This window comes from Aulonocara sp. 'chitande type north' Nkhata Bay, linkage group LG18, assembly GCF_057382095.1.
Source record: "Aulonocara sp. 'chitande type north' Nkhata Bay isolate Kocher_YH1m ecotype deep benthic linkage group LG18, A_spYH_male_GT1.1, whole genome shotgun sequence".
Classification (NCBI taxonomy): domain Eukaryota; kingdom Metazoa; phylum Chordata; class Actinopteri; order Cichliformes; family Cichlidae; genus Aulonocara; species Aulonocara sp. 'chitande type north' Nkhata Bay.
The window spans coordinates 28810192-28834976 of NC_141361.1; the positions used below are offsets into that span (position 1 = coordinate 28810192).

At 40.3% G+C, this 24785-nt stretch overlaps 1 protein-coding gene and 1 long non-coding RNA gene across 2 annotated transcripts; both read right to left on the reverse strand.

Annotated features, from left to right (window-relative positions):
* Window positions 1-2663: 2663 nt before the first annotated feature.
* LOC147308881 (uncharacterized) lies at window positions 2664-16570 on the reverse strand. Its single transcript, XM_086273296.1, has 6 exons — window positions 16249-16570; window positions 16145-16164; window positions 15937-16051; window positions 15646-15773; window positions 3693-3935; window positions 2664-3486 (listed from the first exon to the last, which is right to left on the reverse strand). Exons 1-6 carry the CDS (start codon window positions 16568-16570, stop codon window positions 2719-2721), a joined length of 1596 nt encoding a protein of 531 aa, XP_086129422.1. The 3' UTR covers window positions 2664-2718.
* Window positions 16571-16636: 66 nt separating this feature from the next.
* Window positions 16637-24126, reverse strand: LOC147308882 (uncharacterized). Its single transcript, XR_015125993.1, has 3 exons — window positions 24083-24126; window positions 17314-17392; window positions 16637-16749 (listed from the first exon to the last, which is right to left on the reverse strand). It is a non-coding gene; the product is annotated as an uncharacterized LOC147308882 (long non-coding RNA).
* Window positions 24127-24785: the final 659 nt, after the last annotated feature.

A 24785-nucleotide genomic window follows, 5' to 3' on the forward strand; every position in this document is an offset into this window, starting at 1 on the left:
TCTTCCTTTTTCTTTTGATTTTCACCTTATTTGGCTTTTTTTGCGACCAATCCCAGAGGACCTCTGTCTGCAGCTTAAGGAAGTTTAAAGTAGATGCTGTGGTATGACTTTCTAACAAATAGGTACCAAACCACCCCCACTTCTTCTTTCTAAACTATTTTCTCACATTAAATTTGTGCTGATGTTAAGGTCAACTTTGTTATTTGGCTTTCTCATGCAACAAGTTTAAAAGTTTAAATGATGAAAGTTTATACGCCAGATGACAAAAAGTCTTAAAAAATCTGCTTTAAACCTGTGAAGCCCGAAACATGAAATAATTGCCAGAAAATTCAATTTCATTTAACCTTCCGACAATTTTTTTTTAAAGAAATTAAACATCAATTTGCATATATGAGTTTTCATTTTTGCTGCACCTGGCTTTTGCATGCAAATTATTGTCCAGACTAGAACTTTGGGTCTCACTGTATGCATCTCAAATACTATTTTAACAAATACAATACATTTGCTGCGCATCACTAGACAGGTTAGTCCTTCAAACCTGCTTTGGCTCAGGGCACCAATGATGTGCTGTGCCGTGGGATTTGGTTCCTCAACTGCTACCCAGGTCAAGTAAAGAAAACACACATTTCCCCCTTCAGCAGGAAGTGGTGGTGTGGTCCAATTATCTTCCTTCATATTTAATGGTTTCAAACCCTGGCTACTAGTGATGGCCAAATGAAGCTTTCTGAAGCATTGAAGCTTGTATTGAAAAACGGTTCATTACTCGAAGCTTTTCAACACAGTCCTCTCTGGTGACATCTGGTGGCCAAAAATATGAAGAGCAGCTTGAATCCACAAAATAAAACCAACCGCTTCATTATGATTGCCCACTCTACAGAGTGGAGTTCTGTCTGATATTGAGCCTCCGTTGTGTTTCTTTGAACGTGTATTTTTTGGTGGTTAAAAAAATGTCTTTTATTTGTTTAATAAATAGTTTTGACCAGTAAACTCTCCTTGTTTAAATATGCACCATGGTGTGGTCTTTCTTTGCTTGTGACTTCTTGATGTTGGTAAATACAATAATTGAAAAATACCACGTTACATATATATACATATAATAATGTTAAACACATTATGGAGTAGGCTTCTGCTGTGAGGTCTTGCCTCCATGCAGGTATGCAATTAATCGCCGGAGGGGTATATTTATAAATAATATTAAATTAGGGAAATTTTCCCAGACATATTTTTGACCTGGGGGTAGAATTGATTGTGAAATGGAAAAGGAAAATGCTTATGAACTTGCAAATTAAAAACATGATGCATTGACGGTAACCCTTTTTCATTTTTATTTAAAAAGAGAATTTGTTCTAGTGTGTGATGGCCGAACTTGTTCCTTTTCGTGGAGATAATTTCTCCTGCCTTAAGGAACATCCCTTCACATGGAACAGAGGAGGCTGGAGTGCAGAGAAACTGGTAGAGATGCAGTTATACAGTCTACCTGGGCCTCACAAACTATCAGCTAAAGAGAATAAATAAATTCAATTGCTGCACATTTGGCAGACTAACATTTTCAGATTAATTAAACAATAAAATATATATTTTTACAACATTACATGTAAATAGTCAAGTGGAAGTTTTTCTAAAGTTGTTTAATGATATTTATATTATGGAAGCAGATTTTTGACATTTTACCTTTTTCCCGTTTTCAGATATAATAAACACGCACAAAACAAAAGCAAACAGCCAGAACACAAAGCTGGAAAACTCACCCGATTGACAAAAATCAACTCAAAATTCTCCCACACAACAGAACCTCCTCTATTCCTCGCTGGCTCCAAATCTCTCAGTAGAATGATCAGTGGTTCGCTATCTGTCACCATCAAAACACCACAAATCCCGCGAATGATTCGCTTCCTTATAAACCATTGAATCAGATACCGAAGCAGTTAGGTTCTAAATGAAGCTTCGGACGTCACTGATCACGTGACTCTGGCCAAACGAATCAAGCTTCGACACAGTGCTTCTGAAGCAGTGTGTTGATTTTTATGACACACGCACTGGAGCTTCAGCTTCAAGCGGGCCATCACTAATTCAGGGTGTCCAGAGTTAATTCAGTGTTAGACGTCAAGCGGACAGAAATGTTTTGGTTCACAAAAAGGTTTATTTTAATTTCCCAGAGGTGCTAGTTTCATTTGGGGAAATCTGCATTCATGTGAGAATGAAGAAGTCACTTGGATGAGTGAAGAAATGTTTCTCCCAGTGAAAACACTACGTTCAGATGAACCGAATCAACTTTCTGGGGTTTAATTTTATCATTATATCTTTACTTCAGCTCAGCATTTAAACAGTTTTTTTCCCAGGGGCATAACTCAGCAACAAAATCCATGAAAGGAATACCTTGTTGACAAAGTGAAAACTAAACCAATGATAGAAGGATTACAATAAAATCTTTTAAGTGTGTTGTAATTAATTCTAATATGCAGAAAACAAATAAACAAGAGCATTAGTTCAATAGGGAAAACAGAAGTCACTGATAATCAAACATAAGTGTGTGTTTCTTTATTTAATGTTACTAATACACATTTTTAACCAGTGTTGAACTAAGATCTAAAAAAGAATAGTAGCTGGCAGTGTGAGACTATACTATACTACTATACTACTCTACTGCCAACACTTCTGTGATGTTCATGTTTTTATTTGAACAGGCTAAAAATTGCCCTTTCTAGTTGTTTGATTTTTTTAAAAAATCCTCCTGCCAGCATCAGCGACTACTTCACCGATTCGTATCAGATGATATAATGGATTAAACTTCTCAGCTTCATCTCTGGCCTCATTTTCACACCAGGACTGAATCTTGCGTTTTTCTTCCTCCACTTCTCTCTCACACTCCTCTTTTAACTTCTTCATGTCCCATTCATTCTCCTCCCTCTCCATCTTCCTCTCCCTCTCTCTCTCAGTCTGGAGTTGTTCGTTGTATTTCTGCATCTCTTTCTTATATCTTTCCCGTATTTCTCTCTTCGTTTTTTCTATTTTTTCTCGCATTACTTCTTCTTTCTCTCTCAGGATGCGTTGTTTCTCCTCTTCAATCGCCCTCTCAGCCTCTTGGAACATCTCGTTGGTGTAGTGGCTTCCTCCATTCTTCTGGACTATCTCTCTGATCTTCTGGATCAGCTCAGTGACCTGAGAGCGCTCCTTCAGTTTATTGTTGAAGACGTGGTACTGACCGTTACATTTGGCCAAGAGCAGGTCTGAGCTTCTTTCTAAGAACTCTTCCATAGTGGTGCCTTCAAGTTGGTCCCCATAGGTAAAGAGAACCATGCTGCATTTGTCTGCTGCGTGGCCAAAGATTTTTCGAATCTTTTGCACCGTCTGTTTTTCCTCTTCAGTGTATCTGCCCAGTCTGACGACCACCAAGAAGATATGGGGTCCTGGAGAAGCATAGGAGATGCACTGGCATACATCTTTAGTTGTTCTCTCCTTACCAGGGTTGATAAGGGGCAGGGATAGCTCAGTAGGTAGAGTGGTGGCCCCATGATCGGAAGGTCGGAGGTTCGACTCCACTGAACAGCTACTCTGAGGTACCCCTGAGCAAGGTACCGTCCCTACACGCTGCTCCCCGGGCGCTGCATTGGTGGCTGCCCACTGCTTCACTGGGTGAATGGGTTAAATGCAGAGGAACTATTTCCCTATGGGGACTAACACGCACACTTTACTTTACACAGCCCCAGGGTGTCAATGACAGCAATTTGCTGCCCATCCACTTTAACTTTGCCTTTTGAACACTCTACAGTCATAGATTTGGCACTGAACTTGGATTCAAAGCACTCACGACCCTGAATAGTGTTTCCAGTAGCACTCTTTCCAGTTCCAGTCTTTCCCACTACTACAATCCTGACCTCAACGTCCTTTGTCCTACCAGGATCTGTGTAGAAAAATGAGAAATAATGAACTAGGATCTATATCAAGCTGTAAATACATTCTGAACATCAACTAAGTTTTGGCATAGATTTTTCTAGATTGCAAAAATTTGCAGATACCCAAGAAGATGTGTCACAACTATTAATTCTGTGAGGTCATAGTCATGATCAGTGATGTATGTTATTAATTATTATTTAGATTGTTGGGGTTTTTTTTTAAATTTACCTCACATACATATAAAATCCTAAATCATAGGGTTGGGATTGGAGTTTAGGATTAGAGGGTTAAAAGTAGGGATGGGTTTTTATAATCGATTCATCAATTAAAATCGATTCTGGCTTGGATAATGTAAAATCGATTCATTAACATCCTGAATCTATTTTTTAATATAAATTTATTTTGCCCGAAATGCCAGAATCTCTGGTGACATCTCACAAAATTTCAAGAACCACCAAACAGTTAAGACAGTAAATGAGAGCAGGTACAGGGATTCTGCACAAAGACTTAAACACACAGCGTGACCCGCGGATCAGAATCAGTTAGATGTCGCCTTTCTCACGGTCGGGGCTGAAAGGCGACAGCTCGCTGATTCTGATCTGTTGGCGGGTCCGCGCTTTGTGTTCACGCCCTTTATGCGCCGATTCTAAAGCTGTTAGTTTGATCTCACTCCAAACAATATTGACCGAACCAGCAGCAAAAGAAGATCCAAACGCTTCACATAAACATCGTCATGAATTCACTCTTTTACTGTTTTGCTTCCACCGCGATGCACAGCTCTCTCTCCCTCTCCCCCTCTCTCTCTCTCGAACAGTTTCCCTTTCTTCATTATTCGCTTGCTTGTTACACACAAGTCTACTGTTGCTTACAGCGCCGTCAGCCGCTGTTTTTTTCCCTTTTACATTCTTCCGAAAAGAAAACCTCATTTCTGCTGTTCAATACTGAACAAATTTAAACTTTTTAAAATTATTCAAAATGCAAAACGCTTAGCTGTGTCTCTAATAAAACCGCTGTAACTTCAGAGGTAATGTTCATATGTTGATTAATGGTTTTCTTTCGTTTTTGATGTACTGCAGAATATTTTTATAAAATCCCAGAACAGGAAAATCACCTTCATGTTTTTCTGTGTTTTATCTTCAGCTACTTTGACACAAAGGCCTCTGCTGTGATGCTCACACCTTTGATAAAGTCTTGCGTGTGTCAGCTTCCTTTTTATTGATACAAAATTATGTAAATGTACTGATCTGAATTATAATATTTCTGACTGTCAAAATTTCCCAGATTTAAATCGAATCGAATTCAATCGAATCGTAGATCGAATCGATTCGGGACCTTGAGAATCGGAATTGAATCGATTCTAGAAATCAGTGACAATACCCAGCCCTAGTTAAAAGTTATTTCAAAGTGATTTTCAAAGCTACAGCTACAGCTGCTTTCTACAAAAGACTTTCTCCACAGGGCTTGTCTAACATTTAATCATTCAAGCCTGATCACTGCTGTAACATTAAAAAAGCACTACTAACATGAAGACTTACCAAGTTTGCTGTCCTAAATTGTTCCTGTCCTAAATAGTGCAGTGCAGATACTTCTTCTGGTCTCAAGTCAGAAGTGAAAGTCAGAGACCTTTCTACACCCTCTTTAACAGAACATATCAACCAATTCACACTCACAATTAACTGCATTGGACACAGAGTGAAAGTAAAATTTTTGTGGTATTTTTCCAGTTATAAGCAGAGATGGGCAGAGATGTAATCCAATTACTTTTTTCAAGTAACAAGTAAAGTAAGGGATTACTATTGAGAAAATGGTAATTAGATTACCATTACTTTCCCGTAGGAACGCTGCGTTACTGCGTTACTAAAACCATGATTTTTTTTGCGAGAATGTCTCATGACAGGAATGTAAGCAAGTGCGACGTTCGTGACAACAGCTGTGTGCAGATCAACAATGGATCACATATCGACTGTGGGAGAGAGTATGAGCGTGCAGCGTTTAAAGCGTGGAAGTACTGACCTTACTTTGAGTTTGATTCCATAAAAAGTGACAAAAACATTCTGTTGTGCGTGGGAAGAAAACTTATTTTTACAGCAAAAAAACCCCCTAAACTTCCAAGCAAGCACCGAGTGCGCTACGACGTAATGGGAAATTCACAGAGAAACTCGCGGATTCTTCAACTGACCACTGCGCCACACCTGCACCAGGGTAAACACCCGCCTACCCTGCTCCTGCTTTACAGGTGAAAATAGAGCAACATGACCGCTAGACCAAAGGACTTTATTTATTTTCTGCTGTGTTTTACTTGCATCTATTTGAAAGAGTGAGTGTAAACACAAAAAATATTTTATTTTATGTGCTGGAATGTGCAGAAAATAGGTTTAAATGTTAAACTAATTTATTCAAGTCAGAGAATGTTGCATATAATTAAATTTTTGCTTGATGCATAAAGTTAAAAGATTAAAACTAACAAAACAAGTTTTAAAAAGGGACTTTTCCATTTGATTACATTTTGTATGATGGGTTATGCAGAAAAAGTAGAATTGGGCTGAAAGATTTATCGCTTTAAATGGTAAATGGCCTGCATTTGTATAGCGCTTTTCTAGTCCATAGGGCCCCAAAGCGCTTTACACTACATTCAGTCATTCACCCATTCACACACTGGCAATAGCAAGCTACATTGTAGCCACAGCTGCCCTGGGGCGCACTGACAGAGGCGAGGCTGCCGGACACTGGCGCCACCGGGCTCTCTGACCACCAGTAGGCAAACATGGGGTTAGTATCTTGCCCAAGGATATTTGGCATGCAGCCTGGGATCGAACCACCGACCTTCAGATTAGTGGCTGACCTGCTCTGCCACCTGAGCTACAGCCACCCCAGCTTTATCACCTATTCAAGTTGTAAATCGTGTTTTTAAAAAGTAACTAAGTAATTAATTACTTTTGAAAATAAGTAATCAGTAAAGTAACGGGATTACTTTTTTGGGGAAGTAATCAGTTACTGATTACTTTTTTCAAGTAACTTGACCAACACAGGTTATAAGGGTTTTTGTATAAAGCCGGATAACCATGTTGATTTCTTGAATTCTTTGCACCATGTGCCTTTCCTCTTCATCTGAGAGCATACAAGAAGATACAGGGTCATGGAGAAGCTTAGGAGATACACAGGGATGCACCTTTGTGATTTTATCCAAGGAAGGCCTGGTATCAGACAGATGTAGCTTTCCCTTTAGAACAGGCTACACACTTTGATTCAAAGCGCTGATGTGCTAGAGTGATGTTTCCAGCTGCAGTCTGATTAGTCCTGTGCATTACAAGCACACATTGCATGTGTATTTAGCAGTAAAGAAGCTTTAGTAATTGTATATATGTCACGGCTCAGGTCAGCGGCCGTGTGAAGAGTGGAAGGAGGACTCAAAACGCAGCACTTATTCGGATGTGAGGGTGATTTATTGATAACACCAACATAAAGTGGAGATGGCAAAACTGAACTAAGGACGAACTAAACTGGAAGAAACTACACAAAGGAATGGCAAACTTGAACATGAAGAGAGAACAGCAGGGAGAGCACGCAGGGGATTACACCAGGTATGAACACAGACGACGCGACGAGGAACAGAGGCAAACACACACTATAAGTACACAGAGAGACACTGGGAAATCACACACAGGTGGGAGACACAGCTGGACCTGATTAACCTGACGAGACAGGGGAACACTAACACCAGGGACCAATAGAGAGAGCACAAACCCAAAACCCAGTATCTAAAATCCCAAAACACAAACCATCCCAAAACAGCCCAAGAATAATAACAATAAGGAACACAAACACAAAGTCACTGAGTCATGGCCGCAGGACCATGACAATATATTTATTTATTTTGATGTTTTTGGTTCTATTCATAAATAAATATAAGTGTGAAAACAGTAATGTGCTCTGCTTACTTGCTTGCTTTTTCCTCCCAAAATCATTTACAAGAAACGGCAGCATTATTTCTGAATAGCAAGTACTGCTGCACAGATTAGTATAGATTTCTTTTGCCTCCAGCTTCACTTTTTGATTTGTGCACCAAACTCAAATTTATCTGATGTGCAAAGCCAGACCCTGTCCCCCCCTCCCATCCCCATTTACAAGAAACAGCAACACTTTTTAGAAGTACAGGCACTGCAGCACAAAGCAGTTCTTGCAAAACATTAACATTTGAAAAATGTTATCTTATAATCTCAAAATATTTTTAATAAAATTAACATTTTTAATGAACAATATTCAAGAACAAAAAAAAATATTCACATAGTAGTTAGTCAAAGGAGCTTTCAAAGAAAAGCGTCTGGACTTCTTTAAGTTACTTGAAGACGTTTCACCTCTCATCCGAGAAGCTTCTTCAGTTCTATGGTCAAATGGTGGAGAGTCCCAGATATAAACCTAGTGGGAGTGACCCCCCACAGAGGGACAAAAGGACCCCCTGATGATCCTCTAATCGCCTGAGCCAAGGTGTGTAACTGGGTGTGGGCTCCAATCAGCCAGAGTTTCGGGTGGGTTCATTGTGAAACCTGGCCCCACCTTATCATGCAAATTCCTGAGGCCCAGGATGTGAGTGGGCGTTAAGGCGTCTGGGAAGGGATCTCAAAACTGGATTATAGATGGCAGAGAGTTGGTGTCGTAAACCCCCGCCTCTGTTCAAAGATGGTCGCTCACAGTGGACATAGATGGCTTCTTTCACTCCTCTTTCAAACCATCTGTCCTCTCTGTCCAAAATGTGAACATTGGCATCCTCGAAAGAGTGTCCTTTATCCTTAAGATGCAGATGGACTGCTGAGTCTTGTCCTGTGGAGGTGGCTCTTCAAACAGATCCAGTGGACATATTGAATTTCCTTTTTATGTTATCTTAGTCATTTATTAGTTGAAGTAGAGTCTTACTGTGGGCTTTTGGGACATTCAGTATTCAGTCATTATTTTAGTTAGAGATATCTATATGTATGTATCTTTGTAACTTCTCTTGTTGCCAATGATGTTGTTTTTTTGTTTGTGAGATTTACTTTTCTTCACTTTCTTGGTGAACGAATCCATCTTTGCTCCAACTTTTACCTTCCCCTTGACTCAGTTGTTTGCGTTGCCTTTTTCTTCACATGTGTGACTCGCAACCTGACAATAAACTTAGATTTGTGAACTTTGTGCCATGACCTCTAGAACTGTAAGCATTTGTCTGTCATGTGAAGGCTGTGTGCAGGCAGGAGTGGTGATATGGAGGACCCTAAGCGCGGGCAGGCATATGGACAGGTGTAGATCACGACAGGACACAGAACTTCAATACGCAGAGGGAGCAATCACAGAATGGAAAACAGGAGGGAAACACAGCTGGGGCAAATCAGGCCTAACGACACAAAGGAAGCAAAACCAGACACATTAACACAAGACTATCAAAGTAAAACAGACTGAACTTATAGACACAGACTCACAAGCAGGCTGTCACGGTCCTGGGTCTTATGGCCCAGTGTTTTGAGTTTTAGTTCATTTTGATGTTTATAGTATGTTTAAGCTCATGTCTCCTATGTTCATTTGCTTATTAGCTCCCCCTTGTGTTTTCAACCCCTGTGAAGTCTCCCTTGCCCTTCGTGTGTTTCATGTCTGTTGTCTTATGTTGTCATGTCTGCCTCTCATGTTTCCCGTTTTATTTTGAAGAGATCTCGTGTTTTTATATTATGGATTATGTTTTGAGTCTTTTGTTGTACTGCTTCCTGTTTCCCTAGATTTCAGTTATGGTTATCATAGGTTTAGTTCTTTGGCCTTGTCATATGGCTTCCCTGTGTTCCATGTTATGTCTACTGTGATGTTTTGTAACATGTTTCAGGTTCCTATGTTCTGTCTCCCCTGTTGCTGTTAAGTTGCATGTTTAGAATTCAGTCAGTGTGTTTCCTGTTTTACTTTGTAGGTCCATGCCTCATGTGAGTGTTTCTAGTTTTGTGTCCCTGTTTCGTCCAGCCTGATTACTCCCAGCTGTGCTCCCCTTCTTTGTCTCATTCCCTCGTTATCCCTCTGTGTATTTAAGCTCTGTGTTTCTCTTTGTCAGTGTGGTAGTCTCCCTCATAGCTGTGTGATTTTTTCCCCTGTGGCTCCTTGTACTTTAGTCTTCCCAGTTTAGTACTGTTTTTTGTGTCTCGCTTTATGCCAGCATTAAAGCTGTGTTTTGAGTTTACATTTTGTCTCCGTGAGTTTGCGTTTGGGTCCTCTCCTGCCTGCCACACAGCCGAAACATGACACAGGCACGGCAACAGAAACGTGGGAACAGGGCAGACACTGACTGGACATAGAATGGAGGGAATAAGGAAACCAAAACCTGAGAACTACATAATCAAACAGCAAGAACTGGAGAAAAAATAGAAATGCAAAACAGAAACCAAAATCTTCACAAAAATAAACTAAGAAGAGAACACAAATACAGGGTACAAAACAGAAACCACTGGGTCAACGACCCAGGAACCCTAACCTTGTAACCTAGTTTTCTCCTTTAAAATAAATTTGTGAGTCAAGGTCATAATTCAACTGAGTGTTGTTCTCAGTGTTGCTGGTTAACTTTAGAATTTTATTAATATAATTCTGGAAAACACAAAATATAAAAATTACAGGTTGAATAGTAGTATCTTAGCTTCTCATTGTTATTTATCTACTGCATCATATCCTGATCAAATTACTGCCACAAGCAGTAATTTGATCAGGATGTGAAAAACTCTACCTGTCCCTGCTGAATCAAAGCAGAAGCAGAAAGGTTTCTGGGTTGCATGATCACTTTAACCAGCTAGCCATCCTGTTATCGGAGGAACCAGTTAGAAGCTATTCTCAAAGCAGCTGAGTAGATTTTATCTCAAGTCAGTGAGTAACAGTAGAATTTTGCAGAACACTGAGAAAGATTTCTGACTGTTGATGGTCTCATTGGTCATCATATCCACTGTCTTGTCCAACAAGAATGTAAAAAAACCAACCCCAAACCCTTTTGTTTTCTACATTTAAGACTCAAATTCAAATTATAGATTTGACTAGCAGATGAAGACAACAAAAGCAGAAAGGGGCCCTGAAAGACACCAGTGCTGGTGCAGGAAGACCAAGAGCCAAAACAAAGATGGACCATTGAAATATTCTCCTCATTCTTCATAGAAAGAAGTATGAGGAGTACAAGTAGAATGGTGCCGATAAAATACAATTACGTAGTAGATAAGCAAAACAGAATGAAAGAAATGGAAGAAACACCTAAAATAATACAGAAAGCAAAGGCCATGAAAGGAGGAAGTTCAGGAGGAACAGGGTCAGGTCTGGGGCAAAATGTCGCAACAGAGTAATTGTTGGAGTGAGTTTGATAAAAGTTGTCATTGTTGTGCTTAAAACTGTAAACCTTGTCCTGAACTGCATGTTCAGATATTTTTCTGTCCCTCCCCTAATCTAGGATGGCGGGGGATGCTATTAACTATAGTGTTTAACTGCAGGCACATTGCATGTAAGAGTCTGGTTTCCTTATTTGGTAAGGAATGTTTACTTCCTGCCATTTATGGGCTCACCTATGCTTGTATATGGTGAACCATTTAGAGGAGTTAAGCAAGGGATGTGGTTAAACGACCAAGAACCAGGAAGTCACGTATACAGACACACACACACATAAACAATCACTCACATGCTCGCACGTGCATATACACACACACACACACACACACACACACACACACACACACACACACACACACACACACAGTGCCTTAACTTTTACAACGGGGGACTGTGTAATTGTGTTCACTGAACAAAAAGGCTGCAAGGGGAGGCTGGAATTTGGAGTTGTCTGGGATCAGGTGAGGAGCTGGCAGCTCTGAATCCTGACCGGACCGACTTCCCTTGCACAAGTAAAAACCGATTGAGCTCTGATTGTCTTGCTTTGTTCATGGGGATGAGTCTCTGAGCCAGCGAGGCCTGCGAGTGCAGACCTAAAGTAATATTCTGCTTTTAGTACCGTATTTTCCGGACTACAAAGCGCACCTGAATATTAGCCGCACAAGCTAAAATCAGGGGAAAATCCTGTTTTGTACATACATTACCTGACTAAAAGCCGCAGGTGTTTCAATGTTGACTTATCATATGTAAGAGAATATGCACAAAGCGAATTGTCAGGAAAGAGATGGCTGTTTGGAGACACACCCCTTTTATTAATATTTTGAAAAACAAGTTATGGGTACATATTTGCACAACTTTTTAGGTATATGTACAAGTAGCGGTAATTACAAGTACAAAACATGTGCTGTGCTTCATAAACGAGTAACAAATGTAGTACATAACAATAACCTACAGCACACCAGAAAAATAGATTCAGACTACCTTTTAGGCTCAGGTGGATGGATGTATGTTTTCACACTTTTCCACGCTGTCAGATTCCACCGGTGGAGTTGAGCATAACTTGCTTTTCGCAAGTTTATTGCCGCACACCATCCACGACTCCCGCTGAATGCGTAGCGCTACTTTGAAGTTTGTTTTTCGCGCTACTTGTACGGCACTATGTTGCCTGGCGGATGGACATGTGACCAACATACCACTCTTGAACCCCGATACTGTGTGTCTGATCACATGCCCTTCCGCCAGGCAACGTAGTGCCGTACAACAGCGGAACAAACAAAACAAATCGTCTTACGATATGACAAAAATCAGGGATAATCCATAGAAAAGCCGCACCTGACTAAAAGCCGCAGGGTTCAAAGCTTGTGGAAAAAGTAGCGGCTTATAGCCCGACAATTACGGTAAATCTTTTTTAAAAAAACTAACGTTAGCCTACTGCAACAACCTTGTTTAAGTTGTGGTAGCTACCTGGGTTATGTGCCAATTCAGTATATTTGATGTAGTATTGCTATGACTTATTACTATTAATGAAGGCTACATTAACAACCTGCTAGCTGCAAATAATCATGTACTGATACAGAAATAGTTTTCTATAGGAGATCACTGCAAAAGGTCCCTAATGTCCACCCTACTGTTACTCATTTTATATTAAGATTTAAAAATCTAATTGGTATTGGTATGGCGAGTAGCTTTCAGTAATAGTAATAAATCACACAGCAATAGTACATTCATGTAGTTTTAAAAAGCACGACAGTATATTAAGTAATCCAAAGTATTCAGAATACATTACTCTCATTGAGTAACTTAACGGAATACGTTATAAAAAAATTACATTTTGGGGCATGTATTCTGTAATCTGTAGTTGAACATATTTTAAAAGTAACCTTCCCAACACTGATGACAGTGCAGATTCCTGACATTTTGTGTAAATTTAAACATGTAAAAATTTGATTATTTCAAATGAAAAACTGTGTGAAATGTTCTAACCATTTATATAATGCATATTACAGAATGTAACACCTGCATATGTGAAAAGAATGGCTTTGATTTTCCCACCCCATTTCATTTCAGTGCCACCCTTGGAAAATTTCTCTGGTTTTCTCTCTAGCTGATCTCCTCTGTCTGTATAGCCCTCAGAGAGCACTAAGATCCTCGGGCCAACTGCTCTTAGTGCAACCTAGGTCTCGGCTGAAGACCAGAGGAGACCGTGCTTTTGCCGTTGCCGCACCCAGGTTATGGAATACTCTTCCTCTTCATATTCACGCATCAGATTCCATTCAGTCTTTTAAATCACGTCTAAAAACGTATTTGTTTAACCTGGCATTCAAGGCTAATTAGGGTAATTTACATCTGGCTTTGCATTTAGATTATGTAATTATTTAATATTTTATTTATATCTGTAATTTATATTTTATATTGTGATATTTTTTTTATCTGTATCATGATTTTACTGGAAAGCACTTTGGTGTACTTCGGTCTTTAAAATGTGCTATATAAATAAATTTTGATTGATTTGATTTTCATTTAGAAATTTTGTCTAGAAAATGACCTGGGCTTTGGAGAGCTTACCAACTATATTTAACAATAAACAGGCAGATGTTACTGTTCTCTAGAAAATTCCTCCCTGTGTTGATCAGGTGCTTTGATCAACAAACTTTTTCCCAGTAAAAGTTTTAATGGTGAGTACAGGAACAGTGCTGCTGTTTTGGACATGAAAAGCACGTTTTCTTTCACTCTACCTGAGTTCACCGTCTCAGTAACGGCTCAGTCTTTTTGCTCTTTGCGGTGTGTGTACAAACTCTGGCTACATGTTAAACTTTGCCAAGGTCATCAAAACTGCTGCTATGGTGTTATCAATGTTTCTGTTTAAAATTGGGGGGTTTGTTGGATAATAAATGTTGTCAGACTTTTTATTCACCCGCTTCTAAATAATTTTGTATTGCAGGCCTGTTTCAGTCACAAATGTGGGTGAACACAGCTGTGTTAGGTCCATGGCAGTAGTCATCAGATTTAGATTAAACTCATGATGGAATTTGGTGATCTTAAACCTTTTGGAAAGTGGAGATGAAATCAGCCCTCACATCTCAAGTAACATCTCCCTGTTTACTGTTAAATACAGTTGGTAAACTCTCCAAAGCCCAGGTCATGTGATCACAGCCTGTCCCACACCCCCAAATCTACTGGTTATTACTTTGGAGCAAGTTCTATCCTTCCTTCACCTCTATACCAGATCTTACAAGTCCACTATTTACTTAATGCTACCCCTACCCCTAAACAAACTACACAAACACATCCTGTGTGTTTTGTGATATTTCCTGATCTGTCAGAAATGTTTTTCTATTTTTTTCAAGCAGACTTTAAACTCAGATTATATGTTTACAGATAATCACAATAACATAAGGGTAAGCAGACTTTAAAAAGTCTAGAGGTGTGCGAGCTGATTGACCTGAGGCGCCAACCAGAGGGCAGTGGGCCAAACAGGTGGTGCAGTGGGTCATCTGTGATGGCCCTGGTTTTCCTGAGACAGGAGGATCTGGCCTGTATAACCTCCAGGGGTGGCAGAGGGCAGCCAATGATGTTTTGGGGGTGGGAGTCTTGATTACCCTCTGTGCAGCCTTCCTTTTCTTAGCAGTGGCCCCTGCACACCAAACACCTAGACAGTAGGAGAGCATGCTCTCCACTGAGGACCGGTACAAGGCAAGCAGCAGTTTCCATGCAAATGTCTTCTCCTTGTCCACAAAACACATGTAGACTGATTGAGCAAACTCAGTAAAGAGCTCGTCCAGTGTTCCGCAACCGGGACAAAAACTGAAAACCACCAGGTAGTGATTGGCTTACAGCAACACCAGACTGAGACAGAGTCCAGAGCCAGATCTAGCGGGTACATTTCAACTTCACGTAATATATTCCATATCCTAATCGCTAGTCTTGGTAGCCAGGGGTCTGTCCAGCAGGGTCTCCGCCCCTGGCCGCAGCCCAGCACACAATGCACCTGACCCCTATAACACCTCCTGCAGGTGTTGGACCTGCAGGAGGGTGGGCCCATGTCCCTTTTCCAGGCTGTCCCAGCCAGCCCACATAGATTATGGCCTGCCCACCAGACGCTCACTCCTGGGCACCCTCCACGGGCCTGGCTCAAGGGCAGATCCTGGTAACCCTATGCTGGGCAACTGTAACCTGGATATTCTGCTCATTGGGGTTTTTGAATCACTCTGTCTGGTCCCTCATCCAGGGCCCATTCGTCATGCAAGACCCTACCAGGGTACAAAAAGTCCTAGACAACATAGCCTCTGGGATCACTGGGACATGCAAATCCAGGGATATAAAATAAATTAAGAATATAGAATGGTGGTTGAGGATACAATTCCAAAGATGTATGAATCTACTTACCAAGGCATTATCATTCACAAAATTCTTCTTGCTGTACATTCTTAATTCATTTCGTATTTGTGCTGCAGTCAGGTTGTTGTGTATCAGCACTTTAAAGCCTAAGCTTGTGAACACTGTGTTCAGAGCATCTGTGCCACATAGAAAAGAAACAAATGAAGGTATAGCAGTAGATTACAAAACCAAAGAATATCTGATCTGTATGTGCAGTAATTGTTGCAGGTCTCAGTGCTTCTAGTTAAAACAGTCCTACATAAATCAGGTCATGATATGGTTTGAAGGTAAGAACTCTACCTGCATCCTTCTGAGTTCCCCTTCGAGCATGTAGACATGTTTCAGTAGTGAAGGTCTCATTATTGATGATCACACATAAACCATGAGACGTATGAGTCAAAGTGTAGTATTCTGACTACAGGACACAAACAAAGCAAATGTGAATTATTATGTTTTTACATTAATATAAATGTTAGTGTTCCGACAAAAGAATGAATGAAAGCCTCACCTCCATTTGACTGGAGCCGTCTTGTGAGGGAATCAGAGAGAAACACAGTTACACATCCAACCAGAATATGATCTCAGACACAACATTTCTGTGTGTGTAATTACCATGCTGAAGTAAAGAAGCTTGGTCAGGCTTAGGTAGAAACGGAGTGTTCTTCAGCTGAGGGAAAGTAGTTTGCATTTTTTCATCAGTTTGCAGGAGGTTCAGAAAAGCTCTGCAGGTATCGTCTCCTTTATTCATGATCTTATCCACAAGCTCAACAATGTGTCCCTCCACATCTTCCCTGTTGATACTTTTAAGGTTGTTGTAGTCCTCATCAGTGATCAGCTCCTTCTCATAAACTTTGTTGAGGATCAGCCTGTAGTCTCCGGACAGAATCGTTTGGATGGCTGTTTTATTTCTCCTCACAATGTCTTTGGCAGACATGCTGAGTCTGCATTCCAGAACGCTTACACAGTTTAAGTTTGCAACAGCAGCACAATACAGGTTTTATTTTCTTAAGAAAGTCTTCATTTCAAATGTAATAATTATTGCATGTTACCTCTTTCGGTGTCCTCGAGAGTGTACACAGATGATTCAGTGGCCCTGCTTCACTGCATTATGTTCTGCAAATGAATATACAATTCCTCACTCAAAGCAAATAATAAATTCTTCTGTAAGCTACTGTGTTCACTGAAATAACTAATAATGGCTGAAAAGCAAGGCAATCATTTTGCAATGAATGTGAATATTCTTTAATGATAATTTCACGTGTGCCCTTTGAAACACTTGCTTAAATTGTACATTACAACAACCTGTTGGGAACAACTTGTTCAGTACATAAACATTGATGCCATAATACTGCAAAATCAGACATGGTTGTAATTTCTATTCAAATGTAGTTGTATGAAATGTATGATAATCTGTTAACCAAATAATTCAGATCTTCTGTCTAAAATGTTAAGTGACAGACAAAATAATAATACTAATGACAAAAAACACATTTTGTCTATATAACTGTTTTGTGCACCTTTAGCACCTGTCAAAGAGGAAAAAGGCTGGAACTGTAGTGTATAACTACTCTGTAGTCTGTAAATGTTACACACGTGGAGATGTGTGTAACATTTACAGGCTTAGCTATATGAATGAACTGACCTCCTTCAGCTTATTTTTGAAGATGTGGTACTGACCATTACACCTGTAAATGGCTTCCACCAGGCCTAGACTTTCTTCTAAGAATTTTTCAATTGCGGTTCCTTCAGGTTGGCCCTAGTGGGGTACAGAGAACCATGCTTTATTTGTCTGCAGCATCACTAATGATTTAATAAATCCATTGCACCATTTGCTTTTCCTCTTCAGTGTTTCTGCCAAGTGTTATGACTGCCAAGAAGATATGGGGTCCTTGTGCCTCCCTGTGACTAAATGGCTGTTTTTTATAAAAGGATTTATCTGTAGAAACTGCACAAAATCTGATTAAACTCAAAAATCACTGTTGTTACACTGGAAAACACGACTTTAACACGATGACTTACCAAGCTTGCCAGCCATGTTTGGGTTGAAATTATTCCTGTTAAGACCTACCTAACGTACATACATTCTCTACTTAAGTAAAGTACAGATACTAGAGTTAAAAAAAAAAAAACTCCAGTAGAAGTTGAAGTACTCTCTATTTTGTGTTGCTACTTGTAGAGTGTGACTTTGCCTCTAACCTGGAAAATGTGTACAGTCAGGGGTTAAAGAGGGATTCAGCACGTGGTGAACCCTAAAATTAGTAGTGGCTCAGTGTGGGGAAAAGAATCCAAACTCACAATAATTTCTATTGAGAGTTGTAGTAGATTTTAGTATACAGGCTGTGATCAGCTGGTCTCGGCAGTTACTGCTCTGAGGTTCATTGCCCTTTCAGGGCTCTAGAGTGCGACCAAATTTTTCAGTGGTGCGACTAAAAAAAAATATTTGGTTGCACCTGTGCGACCAACTGTTCGGGTAGCAAAAAATAAATAAATAAATCTGCAACCTTCCCTGTGGTCAACAACAGACACACATTATGCCCCTATCGTGGACCAAACCAATCAGAGATAGTAAGGGGCGGGACCTCTCTGATTGGCCGTGGTCCAGTTGAAAGTGCAGGTGGAAGTGGGAGGTGAGTAGCTTGAATAAAGCGATATCAATTCATTAAATCCTGAATCGACTTTTAAATAGAACTGTGTTTTGCCAGAAACGCCAGATTCTCAGATTAAAGCTCACAAAACCATTTCAACAACAACCAAACAGCAAATGAGAGCAGGTACACGGACTCCACACAAAGACGTAAACACAGAACGGACCGACGTATCAGAATCAACTTTGTCTTTCTCGGCTTTCTCACCCGACGGCCCGTAGACGGACACGCTGTCGGAGCTCAGCGATCCTGATGCGTCCGGTCCGCGCTGTGATTATGTCTTTTTGCGCTGATCCTGAGCTGCAGGTTTTGTCTCTCCGACCAAAATTCACCGAGCCAGCAGCAAAAGAAGCAGCAAACTGCGCTTCACATTTGATCAATGTCGTCATGAATTTTGCTGTTTTGCTTCCACGACTATTAAAATCACACTTCATCAGAATCAGAATCAGAAAGGGTTTTATTGCCAAATGTTGAGCAGGTTTACAACATTAGGAAATTGCTGCGGTGCTTCAGTGCAAACATACTGTCATAAAAATATAAAAATAAGAATAAGAATTAAAGTGCTAAGTGGATAGATATATACATGATATATACATGAGTGCAGGTGGTGATCAGTGACAAACATGGAATGATGCAGTGAACACAGCGTAGGGTCATGCACAGCTAGCTCTCTCTCTCTCTCTCTGTACTTCAAGAACAGTTTCCTGTCTCCAATCTCTGTTTTCTGTATTATTCATTCGCTTATTACCCACCAGTGTACCGTTGTTTACAGCGCTGTCGGCTGCTGTCCTTTTCTTTTTTTCACTTAAATGACCTCGGACAAGAAAGCCTATTTTTTCTGTTGTTTAATACTGAAGACATGTAAACTTTATATGCAGAACATTGTAGAATATTTTTAAGGTTATCTGCTATAAAAAGCCAGACCAGGAAAATCTCCTTCATGTTTTTCTGTGTTTTATTCTCAGTTACTTTCACACAAAGGCATCTGCTGTGATGTTCACAATTCTGATGAAGTCAGTACTGATAAATGATCAGAATTATAATATTTCTGACTGTCTGAGGCTAAGTTGAATCGAATCGGGACTTTGAAAACCGGAATCGAATGGATTATAGAAATCAGTGATGATACCCAGCCCTAGTGAGCAGCCTGGGCATGACAGAAGTGGATGTAGCTGTAATAGGAAAAGAACTATTGCTAACTTTTCTGTTAAGTTAAGGCCTGATCCTTCTGAAATTCATAGCCAGTGCTCTGACACGGTGTCATCAATCTTTGAAAGCTGAAAAAGCACAGTGTATCCAGAAAAACACATTATATTATATGAATTATTATAAAATTTGTGTGTGCCTAACTTTTGTGCCGGTACGCCTAACTTTAAAAAGTTAGGCGTACCGGTACACCCATGGCAAAAAGTTAGTCTAGAGCCCTGCCTTTGTGGATGTGCATTACAGAATACAACCAGATGTCAGCAGATGTTTCACAGTTATACTGGCTGATTTCCATCCTCAACACTGACAGTGCACTGTTTATGCTGTCTTTTTTCTAAATGGTATAAAGTTGGTATGAAGGTGAAATTCAATGAACGAATCTAAGTATCATCACCTTTACTCTCATCTCTGCTACTCTTTATGTAACCTAACTCTGCCATTAAAACACAGCCACTGTGCACTACTCACAGACTGTTCTTTACTTTAAACCCATCACAGCAAACTAACCTGTTTATTCTGCAGAGGATTTTCATGCAGCCTTTAAATAACACAGAGAGTCTACCTTAGTTTGTTTTGCAGCAGGTTTCACAATATGAAAATCATAATGTCAGATGTACAGGCCTGAAATTTGATTTATAAACACTTGCATGTGAGCTTTAAATTTCCAGTTTATCAAACACCACTGATCAGTCCGTATCTTTAAATCTGACCTCTCTTTATCTCTTTATCTTTCTCCATCTCTGAGTGAAGTTAGCTCTCTGTGTTTTCTCTCCTTGGGAAATACAGCAGCTGGGCCTTTAGCTAGCAACACACGGTGAGACAAACTGCACACAAACAGTTTGTGCGTTTGCTGATGTTTGTTGAGGTGATAGAAATGTTGCATTTGAAATTACCTGAAACTTCAAAAACGTCACTCCTTTCGTGCTAGCTCGTCTACTGTAGGGTTGCCTAGATGCTAGCTAACCCTACGCAAACATAATGTATGGACACCTGCAGTCATTCTGGTGTTGTGCCAAAAGTAATAATAATAATGGTTGTGTCCTGTAATGTTATGTACCAAAACTGCACCACTAGAGGGTGGTGTCGTAAAAAAAGGAGAAGAATAATGCTGCTGACTAGTGATGTGCGATACCACTGATTTCCTTTCCGATCCGATACCAAGTAATATTCAGGGTGGTATCAACAATACTGATCCGATACCGATACTTTGTACAAAAACATTTTATTTATTGTATCTCAAATTATAGCGTCATAATGATTACAGGACATCAGATTTCTTGTTCTTATCACTTAATAATGCAGAGTTCATCATATAGAAATAAAAAAAAACTGAAGTTGTGTGCTATTTGAACACCTTGCCTGCCTGCAGCACTAAAGGACTCCATGAGAGACGTCTGTCTCGCCCTAGCAGCACCTGTCCCTGTCCTCTTCTTCAGTTCGCCTCAACATAAGCTCGTCATATTCTGTGATATGATTTACTCTGAGGTGTTTGACAAGGTTAATGATGTTGCCACAACCATACATGCCAACCCTCCCGATTTTTCCGGGAGAATCCCAAATTTCAGTGCCCCTCCCGAAAATCTCCCGGAGCCACCATTCTCCCGATTTTCCACCCGGACAACAAAATAGGAAAATCACATCGCAGAATTCATAGCGCGGCCCAGCCAATTCCAGTTTCCAACAATGACGGCAGCTACTTAGTTTTAATATTACTCTTATTTCTCTTTCTGGGTCGCAAAAAAACTTTTAACATATTTTCAGGTGAGAATGTAGCTGTGTAAACTTCAAATATCTGAGCCGACCGACACATCGTTTTCAAACCCCCGCGGTCTTTCACTACTCGGGTTAAACATGATATACAGGTCCTTCTCAAAAAATGAGCATATTGTGATAAAGTTCATTATTTTCTGTAATGTACTGACAAACATTAGACTTTCATATATTTTAGATTAATTACACACAACTGAAGTAGTTCAAGCCTTTCATTGTTTTAATATTGATGATTTTGGCATACAGCTCATGAAAACCCAAAATTCCTATCTCAAAAAATTAGCATATCATGAAAAGGTCCTCTAAACGAGCTATTAACCTAATCATCTGAATCAACGAATTAACTCTAAACACCTGCAAAAGATTCCTGAGGCTTTTAAAAAACCCCAGCCTGGTTCATTACTCAAAACCGCAATCATGGGTAAGACTGCCGACCTGACTGCTGTCCAGAAAGCCATCATTGACACCCTCAAGCAAGAGGGTAAGACACAGAAAGACATTTCTGAACGAATAGGCTGTTCACAGAGTGCTGTATCAAGGCACCTCAGTGGGAAGTCTGTGGGAAGGAAAAAGTGTGGCAGAAAACGCTGCACAATGAGAAGAGATGACCGGACCCTGAGGAAGATTGTGGAGAAGGACCGATTCCAGACCTTGGGGGACCTGCGGAAGCAGTGGACTGAGTCTGGAGTAGAAACATCCAGAGCCACCGTGTACAGGCGTGTGCAGGAAATGGGCTACAGGTGCCGCATTCCCCAGGTCAAGCCACTTTTGAACCAGAAACAGCGGCAGAAGCGCCTGACCTGGGCTACAGAGAAGCAGCACTGGACTGTTGCTCAGTGGTCCAAAGTACTTTTTTCGGATGAAAGCAACTTTTGCATGTCATTCGGAAATCAAGGTGCCAGAGTCTGGAGGGAAATGCCAAAATGCCTGAAGTCCAGTTTCAAGTACCCACAGTCAGTGATGGTCTGGGGTGCCATGTCAGCTGCTGGTGTTGGTCCACTAGGCAAGGGCAGGGTCAATGCAGCTAGCTATCAGGAGATTTTGGAGCACTTCGTGCTTCCATCTGCTGAAAAGCTTTATGGAGATGAAGATTTCATTTTTCAGCACGACCTGGCACCCGCTCACAGTGCCAAAACCACTGGTAAATGGTTTACTGACCATGGTATTACTGTGCTCACTTGGCCTGCCAACTCTCCTGACCTGAACCCCATAGAGAATCTGTGGGATATTGTGAAGAGAAAGTTGAGAGACGCAAGACCCAACACTCTGGATGAGCTTAAGGCCGCTATCGAAACATCCTGGGCCTCCATAACACCTCAGCAGTGCCACAGGCTGATTGCCTCCATGTCACGCCGCATTGAAGCAGTCATTTCTGCAAAAGGATTCCCGACCAAGTATTGAGTGCATAACTGAACATAATTATTTGAAGGTTGACTTTTTTTGTATTAAAAACACTTTTCTTTTATTGGTCGGATGAAATATGCTAATTTTTTGAGATAGGAATTTTGGGTTTTCATGAGCTGTATGCCAAAATCATCAATATTAAAACAATAAAAGGCTTGAACTACTTCAGTTGTGTGTGATTAATCTAAAATATATGAAAGTCTAATGTTTATCAGTACATTACAGAAAATAATGAACTTTATCACAATATGCTAATTTTTTGAGAAGGACCTGTATAAGTCACTTTGATAACTTAAAAATGTTATTGTTTGGCTTTTTCAGTGTTTTATTTGTTCGTGAGTAAATCGGTTTGGCTGAGATTAAAGTTATTAGATTAGATTAAATAAAACGTTATTAATCCCTCGGGAGGGTTCCTCCGGGGTTTTCACACAGCTGAATAAACGTCAAACAGAAAACTGATTAAACAGAAGTGTGAGACGGTCGAGAGTTTAAGTCAGCGCCCGGTTATATTTTAGATAGCAAGGAGCAGACGGCAGAGTTTCACTCCACCGAGGGAGCTCATGACGTACTACCCGGCTTTCTTTAGACCGCGAAGGCCGGGTCCTCAGGTGGAAGCAGCGACAACACCTCACTTTTTTGCCACATGTATCACAAACCACGTCTCAGCTGTTTGTGGAGGTAAAATACGTCCGCACATGACTCCAACTACGATCAGCCATTGTTGTGAGTGAGCACGCCAGCAGCTGCGAGACATTTATACAGCCGTATTTCGCACAGTTTCTTATGAAAGGCGGAAGAGGAAGTAGTTCCTTTGAATGTAGACAATCCGAATGATATAGTTTCTTTCCACTGTGTTCCTGTTAATGATAAACTACAAATTTACCCTAAATTACTAAAATATCGATATTTTAATGTGAAAATCGATTCTAGAACATAAACGATTGGTATCGGAGGAATCGATATTTCAGGATCGATCCGCACATCACTACTGCTGACCAGGAATATAGTTAAGCTGGCTAACTGATAAAGGCACATGTAATGCCGGCTTACATTCAACTAGGTTTATGTGCTGTGTTCATTAAAAGTCATTTGTTCCTTGCTGGGGACTTCATTATCAGTCACCATTGCAATACTAAATAAAAGCGCGGGCCCACGATTTTGCTTTCATCTCTTTATATCTCCTGGTGATTAATACACGAGCAGGACTGCCTTTCACGTGTTTCTGTTTAGGCTCAACTCGATTTGATGTTTCAAGGCTCACAGTGACGAACTCCCTTCAAAAACGTCATACCGGAAATAATCAGCTTGTTTTGAATATGTTGGGAGTAAAGGTAAAAACTTGTCTGAAAGAAACTATTCAAGTAACGTAGGTATACCTTAAAACTTTTTTTTACAATAACAAAGTATTTGTACTTACTTACTTCCCACCTCTGCTGTTGTCCACGCCCAGGTTAATGCATGCATTCTTCTTCTTTCCTTTTTTTCCCCTTTGTTTTCAGCTTGCATTCAAAGGTGTTGCACTACTGCCATCTCCTGGGTTTTACTACAACATTACTTCCAAATCCTTAGATCCTCATGATGAGTATTTCTCAAAAAACGAAAAATCACTCCTTTCCCTTCATCATAACATAACCACTCAACCACCTTTTCAAATTTGAGTTCCCTAGTACTACTCATTTCTACCCTCAACAATCTCTTGACTGACATACTTCCTGCAACTAATAAGCACATGTTCAACTGTTTCCATAGCATTACACCAATTACACAAACCAGTCGGATGTTTCCCCATCCTAAAAAGAGTGCAATTAAGAAAACAATGACCTCTTCTTATTCTACTTATAATTATCTCCTCCTGCCTACTTGTTCCTCTATTTCTTTTAACTTCTACTGTGTTTTGTACTCTATATAAATGAGTACAAAACTTGTACTCATTTATAAAAATGAGTACAAGTTTGGCATACAGCTTGATGTCATCAAGCAGTACGCCAAGACAAAAGGAAAATCCAGCGGATGGTGAGTGCGGCAAAGCCGGCAATTGGCACTTCACTCACTCAGAGACATTTATACTGGCAGACTTCAGCAGAAAGCCAGTATCATCATCAAGGACGCCTCGCACACTGGACA